Source organism: Physeter macrocephalus, chromosome 13, assembly GCF_002837175.3.
Source record: "Physeter macrocephalus isolate SW-GA chromosome 13, ASM283717v5, whole genome shotgun sequence".
Classification (NCBI taxonomy): domain Eukaryota; kingdom Metazoa; phylum Chordata; class Mammalia; order Artiodactyla; family Physeteridae; genus Physeter; species Physeter macrocephalus.
The window spans coordinates 83,496,772-83,511,637 of NC_041226.1; the positions used below are offsets into that span (position 1 = coordinate 83,496,772).

Genomic DNA, 14,866 nt, shown 5'->3' on the forward strand with positions numbered 1-14,866 from the left:
TTTTTCCCGTGCCTTCTCATATATTGGATATTATTAAAAAATACCTGCCGAGTTGAGAGGTGAAAAAGAGCACCTTTTACTTCTATTTCTTCACTTGCTGATAAAGTTGAAGTTTAAGGAAGAGAGTATATGTCTGGCTGTTTTTCTCCCTTTTGGGTAATTTGTTTTGGCCAGGGTTCTTTGGGCAGGGCTGGGGGAACATGCCTTCCCCTTCCTGCCCAGGACCCTCCTGTTTCCAGGGTGTTTGCCGTGTGTTCATCGGCGCTTCCCGGGTGCTCGTGGCCTGTTTGCCTGGGACTTGGTGGCCGGCCCAGCAGCACCGCTGTGTCTCCTCCCCCCATGTGGTGTCCCCGCCGTGTGGACACCGCCTCCTGACTTGCTGTTGTGACAGGTGTCCCCACTGCTCGGCGTGGTCACGCGGCCGCCTTGGCCAGGTCCGCGGTCGCACCTGACGCTGTACTGACTGTGTGGGTTTGTCACAGCTCACGCCCCTTCTCGTGCCGCGCTCCATTCTCCCAGCAGTTAATGCTGGCTTCAGCTTTTCATGATCCTTTCCCCCTCGCCCAGTATTTCTGTTTTTATTCCACGTGCTCCACGTTTTGCTGTTTCCTTAGCATCCGTGTGAATTTCAGTTTCTCGGTGCGGAGGTGTTTCCCTCAGGTGAGTGCTCTGACCTCCACACCCGCTGCTGTCCTGCAGGTCCTCCCCAGAGTCCCATCAAGGGGGGGATTCCCGCAGTCGCTACCTTCCTGGGGCTCCTCTCGGGCGGGTCCTCTGCTGCAGGGTGCGATGCGCTCCCGCCTTCTGTGCCTTCGGAGGGTCTCAGCTCACGTGCCTTCCCTGAGCTGTGATGGGACCTTAGCTCCCCGCGGCCTCTCCCCTGTGGACGCTGTCACCTGACAGGCTTCCAGCTGGGCCTGGAGACCTTCCCTCCTTCCTCACGCTGATGTGTTTTCTCTCCACAGAAAGTTGCTGCACGTTTAATGAGGTTTGGGCTCTGGGGAGGTTTGACATCGGTGAGTTTTCTCTTCAGCATCAGTCTTAGATGTCTAACGAGGTCTGAAGTCTCTTGGAAACTCTGTTCCTAGGTTCCGTGGTCCCAGGATCGCGGCTGTGTGCGCACACCTGAGGCAGGTGTCAGCTCCCCTCACACCCGCCCCGGCCTGCCTTTCTCCTCGGGTCTTTCCAGAGGGTCGCTTCTCACGTTTGGCTCCGCGTGCGGGTGCCCTCGTCCCCGTCAGCATCTCTGGATTCACAGGGCAGGCCTGTCACGTGGCCTCGGAGTTTCTCTTGCTGTGTGGCATCGATTTTGGGGACCGTCCTGCCGCAGACTGGATGGTTGCTGATGGGCCTCCTGCACGCCCGCCACCTGAGACGTTGAGAGACCCCTCCGCTTGGCGGTGGGCCAGCCCAGCTGCTGCCCCCGGCCCGTGCGTCGTGTGGGGAGCACGTCCTTGCAGTGCCCCCCCGGCCCTGCTCAGAAAGGCCGCAGCTTGCCCTTCCCACACCACGCCCTCTGAACCAGCCCCTCCCTCCTCGGGTGATCAGTCACCCTGGGGGCCAAAATCGCTCCCTGGGGTTGGGGGCGCCACCGAGCCATCCGCCGGCTTCCCTGTCCTGTGTGAGTGTGACTGGGTGATCGCCTCTGTGTTCCGGGAGTTTTCCCACGAACCGTCTTACTGTGGCTCTTTTTATTTTTTATTGACGCCCAGCCAGTAGCGTGAGTCTTTTACTACATAACTCCCCAGCTTTGCCCAAACATGTTTTATATGCAATAAATGGACCCAGTTCCTTGAGTGTTGACGAGTGGCTACATACGTTTAGCATTCGCAGTCAAGGTAACATTTCCGTCATCCAAAAAAAGTTCCTCTGTGCTCGTTTGCAGTTAATCTCCTGCCTGGCCCAAATAACTACTGATCTGCTTTCTTTTTTTTTTTTTGCGGTACGCGGGCCTCTCACTGCTGTGGCCTTAATCTCCCGCCTGGCCCAAATAACTACTGATCTGCTTTCTTTTTCTTTTTTTTTTTTTTTTTTTTTTTTTGCGGTACGCGGGCCTCTCACTGCTGTGGCCTCTCCCGTTGCGGGGCGCAGGCTCCGGAGGCGCAGGCTCAGCGGCCACGGCTCGCGGGCCCAGCCGCTCCGTGGCACGTGGGATCTTCCCGGACCGGGGCACGAACCCGTGTCCCCCGCGTCGGCAGGCGGACTCTCAGCCACTGTGCCACCAGGGAAGCCCCTGATCTGCTTTCTTCACTAGAGATTAGTTTTATCTCTTCTAGGTCCTGGTAAAGATGGAATCACGTGGTATGTACTCTTTTTGTGTCTTTCACTGACTACGGTGTTTTTGAAGTTGATCCATGTCATTGTGTCCATCAGTAGTTTGGTGCTTTTGAAACTCGGTAGGATTCCACTGCACGAATGCACTACAGTTTGTTTATCCGTTCTCCTGTTGATGGGCGCTCGGCTTGTTTCTAGTTTTGTCTGTTACGCATAGAGCTTCTGGGAACATTTGTGCACAAGTCTTTATGTGCAGATATATTTTCATTTCTTTGAGTAAATACTTAGGAGTGAGTTGCTGGGTCACATGACGATCAGTTTACCTTTAGAATAAACTGTCAAAGTGTTTTCTGAAGTGACTGTGCCATCCTAGACTCGCACTAGGAAGACAGGAGAATTCCAGCGTTCCACGTTCTGCTGACACGTGGTATCGTCAGGCTTTCGGTTTCAGCCGTTTGGGTGGATGTGTAGAGGTATGTCATGGTTTTAATTTGCATTTCTTTAAGACTAAAGATGTTTCTGTGTATCTTGTTAGGTGTCTGTTCACATATTTTGCCCAATTTTTAATGAGGTTGTTTGTCTTAATGAGTTTCAAGCATATTTTATGTGTATAAAGATTTAGGGATCCAGTGCTTTCCAAGGTATATATGCTTGTAATGTGTCTTTATTGTTTTGGTGTCAGGATAATGCGAGTGTCAAAAAGAGAGTTGGGAAGTATTCCCTCCTTCATTTTGTGAAACACTTTTTGTATTTTTATTATTACTAGTATTATTTTGTCCTTAAATCTTTGATGGAGTCACTGGTGAAGCCATCTGGGCCTGGAGTTTTCTTGGAAGGTTTTAATTATGAATTCAATTTCTTTAGTGTACATATAAGGTATTTAGGATTTCTATTTAATTTTGTGACTTTTAAGGAATTTGTCAATTTTATTTAAATTTTTGACTTTTTTGGCATAGTCGTAGTTCTTTATCATCCTTTTAGTGTATTATGATCTGTAGTGACGTCCCCTCTTGTTTCCTGCTCTGTAATTTCTGTCTTTTTTTCTTCCCTTTGTTGGTCTGGTTTATCAACTTTATTAATCTTCTAAAAAACCTGCTTTTGGTTTTTGTTGATTTCTCCAATTTTCTATATAATTCCTCCTCTTGCTTTTATTATTTTTCTTTCTGTTTATTTCGAATTTATTTTTCTCTCCTTTCTAGTTTGTTAGTTCTTTTAAAACCTTTCTACATTTTAATATAAACATTTAAAGTTGATAATTCCTCTTTAAGTAGTGCTTTAGCTGCACTGTACACATTTTTATATGTTGTGGTTTTCTTCATTCTCTTTAAAATATTTTGTTTTAGTTGCGAATTCTCGTTTTATCAATGGATTATCTAGAAGTTTGTAATTTAGTTTTCATATGTTTGGAGGTGGGGTGGTTCTAGGTATCTTAGTGTTTTGGTTTCTAATTCCGTTGTGGTCAGAGAGCGTAGTCTGTGTGGTTTCATTTCAGTCCTTCTGGATTTATCGAGACTTGTTTTGTGGTCCACTGCATGGTCTTGCAGAGTGTTCCGTGTGTACTTGAAAAGAACCTGCGTGTTCTGCTGTTGTCAGTGGAGTACTTTGTAAGTGTCAGTTCAGGTTGGTTGGGTGTGTTTGCATCGCTGGAGTTTTAGGCCCCATCAGTCACTTACCCAGAGAGGAGAGTTGAAATCTCTAGCAGTAATTTTGTCTATTTTACCTTTTGGTTGTGTCAGTTTTTGCTTTGTGTATTTTTTTAGTCTGTTGTTACATTTATACACGTTTAGGATTTTTCTGTCCTTTTGCGGTCGTGAAATGTCTCTTTCTCACAGGTGACAATCCTTGCCTCCAGCCTTGGCATGACCAGTGTGCACGCGACGTATCCCTTCCCTTCCTCTTATTTTTAACCCCTCGTTGTCTATTTAAAGCGAGTTTCTTATGGGCGCCCTACAGTCAGTCTGGGCCTTATCATTGGAGTGTTCGATTTAATTGCATTTCATGTGATGATGGAGACTTCTGGGTTTTACATCTTGTGTGCCTTCTATATCTTTTCTTTGTCTTCCTTCTTTTCTGGCTTATTTTGGTTTGGGCATTTTTACTACTCCATTTTATCTCCAATATTTTTTGGGGGGGCTGCTTTAGGGTTTACAGATTTCATCTTCAGCTTTTCATCGTCTGCCTTCAAATAAAGTGATACCATTTCACAAATAAGATCAGAAATGTCTTTTCCCCTTTTGGCCTTTGTGCCACTGTGGTCATTCATTTCATTACAGCCCCAGATAAGTTACTTCCACCTTCAACAGCCAGTTATCTTTTAAAGTAATTAAAAATGGTTAACAGTATTTATCCACATATTTTCCATTTTTATTGCTCTTCATTCCCTTGTGTAGATAAAGAGTTCTCAAACCTTTTGGTCTCAGAACGCCTTTACACTCTTAAATACCGTGGCCCTCAAAGAATTTTTAGAAAATCTCTCAATATTTACTGTATTAGAAATTAAAAACAGGAAATTTTTTTTTTTTTTTTTTTTTGCGGTACGCAGACCTCTCACCGCTGTGGCCTCTCCTGTTGCGGGGCACAGGCTCCGGACACGCAGGCTCAGCGGCCATGGCCCACGGGCCCAGCCGCTCCGTGGCATGTGGGATCCTCCTGGACCGGGGCACGAAGCGGCCATGGCTCAAGGGCCCAGCCGCTCTGCGCGTGTGGGATCTTCCCGGACCCGGGCACGAACCCGTGTCCCCTGCATTGGCAGGCGGACTCTCAACCACTGCGCCACCAGGGAAGCCCCAAAACAGGAAAATTTAAAAAGATTTATTAATTCACTTAAAAGTAACAGCTCATTCCATGTTAATGTAAGTGATGTGTTTTTAATAAAAAATAACTATTCTCAAAAATGAAACAAGTGGTGATATTTTACAGTTTTGTAAGTTTCTTTAATGTCTGGCTTACCAGAAGACAGCTGGATTCTTACCTGCCTTTGCATTTCATCTGCTACGGTATGTTGTTTTTATTGATGTAAAGGAAGAAAGTCTGGTTTCATGTGGATACGTAGTTGAAGAGGGGACAGTGCTTTCATAATCTTTTCAGATAATTATGCACATCTCTTTGATTCTATACCAAAACTTGACAAGTGGTAGTTTCTTGAAGGTTAACTGAAATGTGGAATTTGAAACTGTTACCAATTAACTTTTTTTTTTTTTTTTGTGGTACGCAGACCTCTCACCGCTGTGGCCTCTCCCGTTGCGGAGCACAGGCTCCGGACGCGCAGGCTCAGCGGCCACGGCTCACGGGCCCAGCCGCTCCGCGGCACGTGGGATCTTCCCGGACCGGGGCACGAACCCACGTCCCCTGCATCGGCAGGCGGACTCTAAATCAACCACTGCACCACCGGGGAAGCCCCCAATTAACTTTTTTTAAAAGTTGAAATATAATTCACATGCTGTAGAATTCGCTATTTTAAAGTGTGTGGTTCAGTGGCTTTTAAGATATTCACCAGGTTGTGCAGCTGTCACCACCACTTGCAGACATTTTTATCACACCCAGAAAGAGACGCTGGTGCCATCCGCAGTCCTTCCCTGGCGGCCCCTGGCGGCCACTCCTCTGCTTTCTGTCTCTCTGGATTTGGCCGTTCTGAACATTTCATTTAAATGAAATCTACAGTACGTGGCCTGTTGCCTCTGACTTTATTCATGCAGCATATTTTCGCGTCTCAAGCGTGTTGTAGCGCTTATCAGTACCGCATTCCTTTTATGGTTGAGTAATGCTCAGCCGTATAGATATGCTGAGCTTTGTTGAGCCATTCCTTAGCTGGTGGGCATGTGTGTTTTCCACTTTTTGGCTATCGTGACTCCTGCTATGAGCATTCAAGTACGAGTGTTTGTGTGGCTGTGTTTTCACTTCTCTTGGGTTTATACCTAGGGGTGGAATTGCTGGGTCGTGTAGGAACTCTGTGTTTAACTCTGTGAAGAGCTGGCAGACTGTCTCCACGACTGCTGCACGGTTTATATTCCCCCAGCAACACCAGAGGTTTCCAGTTTTCCACGTCCTTGCTAACACTCATTTTCTGGTTTTTTGATTCCAGCCATTTTGGAGGGTGTGGCATGGTATCTCATTGTGGTTTAGATTCACATTCCCTGATGGTAATGATGGGAAACCATTTTTCATGTGTTTATTGGCCATTTGTAGATCTTTTTTGGAGAAATGTCTGTTCACATCCTTTGCCCCTTTTAAAATTGGATTATTTCTCTTTTTATTGTTGCAAGGATTCTTTTATATGATCTAGATACTGGCCCAGGGAACTTTTTTTTTTTTTTCGGCTGCGTTGGGTCCTCGTTGCTGCGACGCAGGCTTTCTCTAGTTGCGATGAGCGGGGGCTACTCTTCATTCCAGTGCACTGGCTGCTCACCGCGGTGGCTTCTCTTGTTGCGGAGCACGGGCTCTAGGCACGCCGGCTTCAGTAGTTGTGGCACGTGGGCTCAGTAGTTGTGGCTCACGGGCTTAGTTGCTCCGCGGCATGTGGGCTCTTCCCGGACCAGGGCTCGAACCCGCGTCCCCTGCATTGGCAGGCGGAGTCTTAACCACTGAGCCACCAGGGAAGCCCCCAGTGAACTTTTTGTACTCTGTTGTATTAAAGTCTTTCTTATATTTTTCCTGGTCCTGTTACTCACGATTTTGTAAGGTCGCGGCTTGTCACTGGGAAAATTGTCCTGCTGAGTTGTATGGATCTTCCCAGTGTTGTCACACGTCATGATATAGTATCAAAAATTACATTCATGGACGCGCAGGCTCAGCGGCCACGGCTCACGGGCCCAGCCGCTCCGCGGCACGTGGGATCTTCCCGGACCGGGGCACGAACCCACGTCCCCTGCATCGGCAGGCGGACTCTAAATCAACCACTGCACCACCGGGGAAGCCCCCAATTAACTTTTTTTAAAAGTTGAAATATAATTCACATGCTGTAGAATTCGCTATTTTAAAGTGTGTGGTTCAGTGGCTTTTAAGATATTCACCAGGTTGTGCAGCTGTCACCACCACTTGCAGACATTTTTATCACACCCAGAAAGAGACGCTGGTGCCATCCGCAGTCCTTCCCTGGCGGCCCCTGGCGGCCACTCCTCTGCTTTCTGTCTCTCTGGATTTGGCCGTTCTGAACATTTCATTTAAATGAAATCTACAGTACGTGGCCTGTTGCCTCTGACTTTATTCATGAAGCATATTTTCGCGTCTCAAGCGTGTTGTAGCGCTTATCAGTACCACATTCCTTTTATGGTTGAGTAATGCTCAGCCGTATAGATATGCTGAGCTTTGTTGAGCCATTCCTTAGCTGGTGGGCATGTGTGTTTCCACTTTTTGGCTATCGTGACTCCTGCTGTGAGCATTCAAGTACGAGTGTTTGTGTGGCTGTGTTTTCACTTCTCTTGGGTTTATACCTAGGGGTGGAATTGCTGGGTCGTGTAGGAACTCTGTGTTTAACTCTGTGAAGAGCTGGCAGACTGTCTCCACGACTGCTGCACGGTTTATATTCCCCCAGCAACACCAGAGGTTTCCAGTTTTCCACGTCCTTGCTAACACTCATTTTCTGGTTTTTTGATTCCAGCCATTTTGGAGGGTGTGGCATGGTATCTCATTGTGGTTTAGATTCACATTCCCTGATGGTAATGATGGGAAACCATTTTTCATGTGTTTATTGGCCATTTGTAGATCTTTTTTGGAGAAATGTCTGTTCACATCCTTTGCCCCTTTTAAAATTGGATTATTTCTCTTTTTATTGTTGCAAGGATTCTTTTATATGATCTAGATACTGGCCCAGGGAACTTTTTTTTTTTTTTCGGCTGCGTTGGGTCCTCGTTGCTGCGACGCAGGCTTTCTCTAGTTGCGATGAGCGGGGGCTACTCTTCATTCCAGTGCACTGGCTGCTCACCGCGGTGGCTTCTCTTGTTGCGGAGCACGGGCTCTAGGCACGCCGGCTTCAGTAGTTGTGGCACGTGGGCTCAGTAGTTGTGGCTCACGGGCTTAGTTGCTCCGCGGCATGTGGGCTCTTCCCGGACCAGGGCTCGAACCCGCGTCCCCTGCATTGGCAGGCGGAGTCTTAACCACTGAGCCACCAGGGAAGCCCCCAGTGAACTTTTTGTACTCTGTTGTATTAAAGTCTTTCTTATATTTTTCCTGGTCCTGTTACTCACGATTTTGTAAGGTCGCGGCTTGTCACTGGGAAAATTGTCCTGCTGAGTTGTATGGATCTTCCCAGTGTTGTCACACGTCATGATATAGTATCAAAAATTACATTCATCAATATCATCACCAATCCAATCAGAAAATCCTTTCCATGTTAGGGAGGTATCTAGTTTATGGCAGAAACAAATTTTCTAAAATTTTTAACTTCCAGTATTTTATTGTGAAAAATTTTAAACATGCAGAAAAGTTGACAGAATTATACAGAGAACACCCTGTATCCACCACCTAGATTTTACAGTGAACATTTTTTTACAATACTTGCTTTATCACTTTTCCATCCATCCATCTATTCTAATTCATTTATTTTATTTTATCTATTTACTTTTTGGCTGCGTTGGGTCTTTGTTGCACACGGGCTTTCTCTAGTTGGAGCGAGCAGGAGCTACTCTTCTTTGCGGTGTGCGGGCTTCTACGACTGCTGCACGGTTTATATTCCCCCAGCAACACCAGAGGTTTCCAGTTTTCCACGTCCTTGCTAACACTCATTTTCTGGTTTTTTGATTCCAGCCATTTTGGAGGGTGTGGCATGGTATCTCATTGTGGTTTAGATTCACATTCCCTGATGGTAATGATGGGAAACCATTTTTCATGTGTTTATTGGCCATTTGTAGATCTTTTTTGGAGAAATGTCTGTTCACATCCTTTGCCCCTTTTAAAATTGGATTATTTCTCTTTTTATTGTTGCAAGGATTCTTTTATATGATCTAGATACTGGCCCAGGGAACTTTTTTTTTTTTTTCGGCTGCGTTGGGTCCTCGTTGCTGCGACGCAGGCTTTCTCTAGTTGCGATGAGCGGGGGCTACTCTTCATTCCAGTGCACTGGCTGCTCACCGCGGTGGCTTCTCTTGTTGCGGAGCACGGGCTCTAGGCACGCCGGCTTCAGTAGTTGTGGCACGTGGGCTCAGTAGTTGTGGCTCACGGGCTTAGTTGCTCCGCGGCATGTGGGCTCTTCCCGGACCAGGGCTCGAACCCGCGTCCCCTGCATTGGCAGGCGGAGTCTTAACCACTGAGCCACCAGGGAAGCCCCCAGTGAACTTTTTGTACTCTGTTGTATTAAAGTCTTTCTTATATTTTTCCTGGTCCTGTTACTCACGATTTTGTAAGGTCGCGGCTTGTCACTGGGAAAATTGTCCTGCTGAGTTGTATGGATCTTCCCAGTGTTGTCACACGTCATGATATAGTATCAAAAATTACATTCATCAATATCATCACCAATCCAATCAGAAAATCCTTTCCATGTTAGGGAGGTATCTAGTTTATGGCAGAAACAAATTTTCTAAAATTTTTAACTTCCAGTATTTTATTGTGAAAAATTTTAAACATGCAGAAAAGTTGACAGAATTATACAGAGAACACCCTGTATCCACCACCTAGATTTTACAGTGAACATTTTTTTACAATACTTGCTTTATCACTTTTCCATCCATCCATCTATTCTAATTCATTTATTTTATTTTATCTATTTACTTTTTGGCTGCGTTGGGTCTTTGTTGCACACGGGCTTTCTCTAGTTGGAGCGAGCGGGAGCTACTCTTCTTTGCGGTGTGCGGGCTTCTTGTTGCGGAGCGCAGACTCTGGGCCTGTGGGCTTCAGTAAGTTGTGGCTTGCAGGCTCAGTAGCTGTGGCTCGCGGGCTCTAGAGCGCAGGCTCGGTAGTTGTGGCGCACGGGCTCAGTAGCTGTGGCTCGCGGGCTCTAGAGCGCAGGCTTGGTAGTTGTGGCGCACGGGCTTAGCTGCTCCCCGGCATGTGGGATCCTCCCGGACCAGGGCTCGAACCCGTGTCCCCTGCATTGGCAGGCGGATTCTTAACCACTGGGCCACCAGGGAAGCCCTAATTCATTTATTTTAAAACTTATCAACATTGATTTTTCTTTTGTCTTTTTCTCTCTTAAAAAACAATTTTTCTACGTTCCCGACCCGATGTGCGTGAGTTCACTTATCTGTATTCTTGTTTAATGAGGAGACGCTCAGTCCTGCGGCATTTCATCTGGTTATAGCCTTGACCATGTCCCTGTTAGCATTGATGACTGTTTTTCTCCACGGTATTATTTTATAATTGCAATTTTGATTTTATCTTTGAGTTAATAATTCCAGAAGAGGCCACTTTCAGGTCCGAGCAGTTGTTTTAATTGCTTATGAGTGTCTCATGACAGTTCTTAGCGCTATCTTGGTGGTCAGGGAATGTGCGAGCACCTGTTAGGCTTCGGGGGGTTTCGGCCAGACCATGTTATCAGCAGCGTTCGCCGATAGTGGCGGCGAACTTGGGCTGCCCGTGCAGCAGGGACACTCAGCGCTGAGGCTGTCTGCCGATCCTGTCGTGAGGCGGAAAGCATCACGCGGGCGCTGTGGGGCGTGAGGACCTTCCTTGCTCTCCGTGTCGAATCACAGGTCACAGGAAATCCGTGTATTTCTGCATGTGTGTAATGGGTCTAAATATTACCTGCATCTAAGAGCCTGAGTTCAAACAAGTAAGGTGGGTTCTGGAAAGATGTACACACCACTGTTGGAAATCAATTTCAGTTGCCTCTTTAATGCATTTAATTTCTTCTACTTTAGGTAAACCTTAAAATGAGAGAGATAACAGAGAAAGAAGTTAAGTTAAAACAGCAATTATTGGAAAGTCCAGCTCATCAAAAGGTAAAGGGTAAATTTCACTTCTCTGGAACGCTCCAAGTTAACGTTGCTCCCATTTTAAAGAACTGTGTCTGTGTGTGGTTCGTGCTGGTTCTTTGTTCTTACTCACCAAGCAGGTGGCGAGGGCGCGGTGGCCCACTGCCCTTTCTCCCAGGCAGGGGCAGCCTAGTGTTGAACTTGGGAGGGTGGGGGAGAGGTGGGAGGTGTCGGAAGCTCCAGAGGAAGGGACGTAGGGTCACCCGGGGTGAAGCCAGCATGGGGGGTGGGGTTGCCTGCAGCCAGAGGTCCCCTTGGAGCCCTCACGGGCTGTGAGTCCAGTGTGGGACTCAGGTGGGTAAATGTCACGTGTCCAGTGAAATGACCCGCTAACGTCCTGTGTGACCTGATTATTATTATTATTATTATTTTTTGGCCAAGCACGTGTGTGACTGAATCCGTGTTCTTCAAACGCGTGTATGACGTGGCCTGGCCTGCGGGCCCCTGGGCCGCGGGGTGACCGACTGTCCCCTTGCTCCCCTCTCTTACCCTGAACCCCGGGGATGCTGTCCGTGGGCACCTCACCCCGGCCACGCTTCCCTGAGCGCCCCCTTCCTCAGGTGGGCGTAGACGGCTCGCTGAGCCCCTCCCCGAATGGCGGTTGGCTCCTATCCTTTTTGGTGCCCGACCCGTGCGGAGTTTCCAGAGTAGTCTTTGCTCCCGCAGAGGCCAGTGTCATAGAGGTGCCTGTGAGCTTCCCCTGCCGTCATCTGCTAGTGCAGAGGGTCCCGTGCGCTGGACAGATCTTACCTCTCAGAGGACGTCCCGCCTCTCGTGTGAACGTGGTGTGCAAGTGTGTGTCTCGTCTGTCCACACGTGGACCTGCCCTGCTGACCTCCTCTCCTGCCTTCCTTCCCTTGCTTCCCGAGCAGTCTCCCTCCAAGTGGTACTGGAAGTTAGTGCCTGTAAGTGAGCTCCGCGCGTGCGCCCAGCTGCCGTGCAGACGGCCGTCCCGCTGCAACCACTTGCTTCCATTACAGATTGCTCGTGACTGTTTGTCTGAATGTCCTCCTTGGTGGTGTTGTTGCATTTCCTGCGGGGCAGTGATGGCCCGGTTCTGGGCAGAGTAGACCGTAACAAGGCCCTCCGGAGCCCTAAGGTGCATTTTGTAGCCGACACCCAGAGTGTGGTTTTGCCCAGTTTCTTAGGTAGACTTGCAGACACTTTCTTCTTTGGACACATGGTTAACTTCTGTGTGATGAACTTCAAGGTCAATGACAGGCTGTATTCTCCTTTCTAATGGGTACCAGCAGGAATGACAAACGATCCAATTTGCCAAGTTACCCTTTGGATTTGTCCTTCCTGCTGCTATGGTCCATGGTGATTTGGTCCACAGCTCTGGCTGTGCTCCACCTGGTGACCTGTTCTGGAAGCAGAACCAGTTTGTTACACTTTCCCACGGAAAAGTACCTGGTGCTCCAAGTGGTGCATTTTAAAATGAAGTTTTGGAGAACAAATCTTTTCGAAGACTCCTTTATTATTTGCCTGATCCTTTAGTTTAATTATTTGGATCAAATGATCCTTAGAATTCCATCATAAAGGAGATACTGTGGATATAAACTGTCCGTGGGATCTGCGTGAGCAGTGATGTAGTCTGCTTTGTAGCTGATGGATAATTTTGCTTCTCTTTGAAATATATTAATAACAAAGAGAGGGGGTAAGCATTTTTATGTATATTTACGTATCTTAACTTCTCGAAAACTGAAGGCCAAAGAGAGAACTATTAAAAGCAGTTACGAGGTGTAGGGAGGACAGACACAGTCAGAAATGCAGGTGTCCTCCAGGAAGTGGGGTTTCAGATGAGATCGTATAAAAACTGGAAAATGTGGCCGAGAGCAGAGCGCCTGTAGGTTTCCTCCTAGCAGTTGGTCACCACGGCTGCCTGAGCGCATGTCTGGCTCATCAGTAGCGGGGAGAGTGAGCAGGCTGCTGGGGGTTTGGAGCAGGGCCCCCTTGAGGGGTGACACCGGCTCCCCTGACCCAGGGGTTCAGCGCTTTCCCTGATGCAAACGCACAGCATCCATCTTCAGCCGCGAAACCATCTGCTTTCCTGCATGCCGTGCTCGGCCCGCGTGCTGTCTGTGTGTGTGGAGACCTGGCCCAGCGTGTGCCTCGGGCTGCGCATGCGGGAGCCCCAAGGCTGGCCCCTGGGCGCGGCGGCCCGAGAAACAAGTTAAAGTCCATGTTGAGACCAGTGTTAGTGGCGTGTGTCGCACGTGCACGGGTGAGGCGTGTTCTGTGCAGATGCCAGTGCTGACTGCCCTGCGCTGTGCACACACTGCATGCTTGCCGGGGCGCCTTCCTTTGGGTTGACCCTCCCGCACGGCTCGCGGAGATCCGTAGCGGGCAGCGCGGGTGGCGGGTTCTCTCCCTCGAGCCGGCACTGTGTTCTCCTCCCCTGGAGAAAGCGCGGCTGCAGGAAATGCCAGGCTCACCTATGCCACAGGACGTGGTCCCCTGGCGGCCTGTGTGTCTGTGCTCGTGAGCGAAGCCGGGTGCAGGGGCAGTGCCCAGGGGCGCGGGGAGGCTCAGAGCACCGTGCACATGGTTTCCTGTAAAGGCAGAAGCACGGAAACCTTGAAAAATGCTTAGTTTTTATAGCACTCAGGTTCCTGACGCTTCCGTGCACCTGTGGAGGGGCCGGTTGACGGATTAGACGACATTTCGTCTGACCTGGTTTTGGGAATTTCTCAAACTCTATGTGAATGCTGCTTTGTGTTTTTCATAACGGCCAGGGTTAAAGCTGGTAATCCTGAGAAAGGTAACAGTAATGTGGGTCTTCCCAGCGTAGGGTGTTCACCGCTTAACTTGTTTCTCATCCGCTGACGGTGCGCGGCCTCTGGCAGTGTAGACGTGTGTCTGCTTCCTCCCCCTGGGTGTGCCCGGCCCTTTAGAGTGAGTCGGCCTGGTGTCATTAGCAGCTAACTGCTGTCGCCCAGTGTGGCCACGAAGCCCAGCCCCCTGGATCCTGACAGGCGTTCCAGGCGGAGGACGCAGCCCAGGCGTTTGGGGCTTTCCCATGGGACTGCCGTTGTCTAAACACCGTCCCGCAGGGCTTCTGTTAACTCTAGATTTGACGGCCTGCCTGTGACGTAGGCGGCAGTGACGGCACCTCGTGCGTAGTGACCCTTTCCCTTCTCTCCACCGCAGGTGCGCTACCGCCGAGAGCACCTGTCAGCGAGGCAGCCGCCCTTCTTCCCGTTGTTGGAGGACCTGATGCGGGACGGCAGCCACGGGGCTGCTCTCTTGGCCGTGGTCCACTACTACTGCCCGGAGCAGATGAAGCTGGACGGTGAGTGGGGCTCGAGCCTCTGGAATGGACCTGAGGCCCAGGAGGCTGTTAGGATGCTCTGATCCAAACAGTCAGAACACCAGAGAGTCACCTGAGTCCTTAGTGCCAACTGGGGCAGCGCAGAGACGGACAGATCTGATGAGGACGTGTTTGTCTTTAGCCTGCGTTTTCTCTGGTGGAGAAATGGGACTTTGAAACGTGTGGGTAACGTGTTAAATATCGGTGACTGTACTTCAGTCTCAGAACGGTGGAGAGCTCGTCAGCCCTACTCTAGTTGATCTAAAACATCTGGAATGTGGTTTAGGAAAATGAGTGCAGACCCATCTGTTGCCAAGCCGTGAGTGGCTCACGTGGGCTTGGTGTTGGTGGCATCACCGTGTCGTGTGTCTCGGAGGTG

The 14,866-nt window shown here is 49.0% G+C and overlaps 1 protein-coding gene across 8 annotated transcripts in view; it reads left to right on the forward strand.

The window, feature by feature from the left end:
* Window positions 1-14,866, forward strand: part of CAMSAP1 (calmodulin regulated spectrin associated protein 1) — a 59,531-nt gene that overhangs the window by 22,080 nt on the left and 22,585 nt on the right. For 2 of the 8 annotated variants that reach the window (XM_028497331.2, XM_028497332.2), the window contains exons 3-6: window positions 966-1,016; window positions 11,064-11,144; window positions 12,050-12,082; window positions 14,328-14,469. In XM_028497331.2, coding sequence (XP_028353132.1) covers window positions 966-1,016; window positions 11,064-11,144; window positions 12,050-12,082; window positions 14,328-14,469 — 307 coding nt within the window. Of the gene's footprint in view, window positions 1-411; window positions 661-965; window positions 1,017-11,063; window positions 11,145-12,049; window positions 12,083-14,327; window positions 14,470-14,866 lie in introns of those variants that run through there. The other 6 variants (XM_055089366.1, XM_028497334.2, XM_024126283.3 and 3 more) reach the window with 4 other exon arrangements.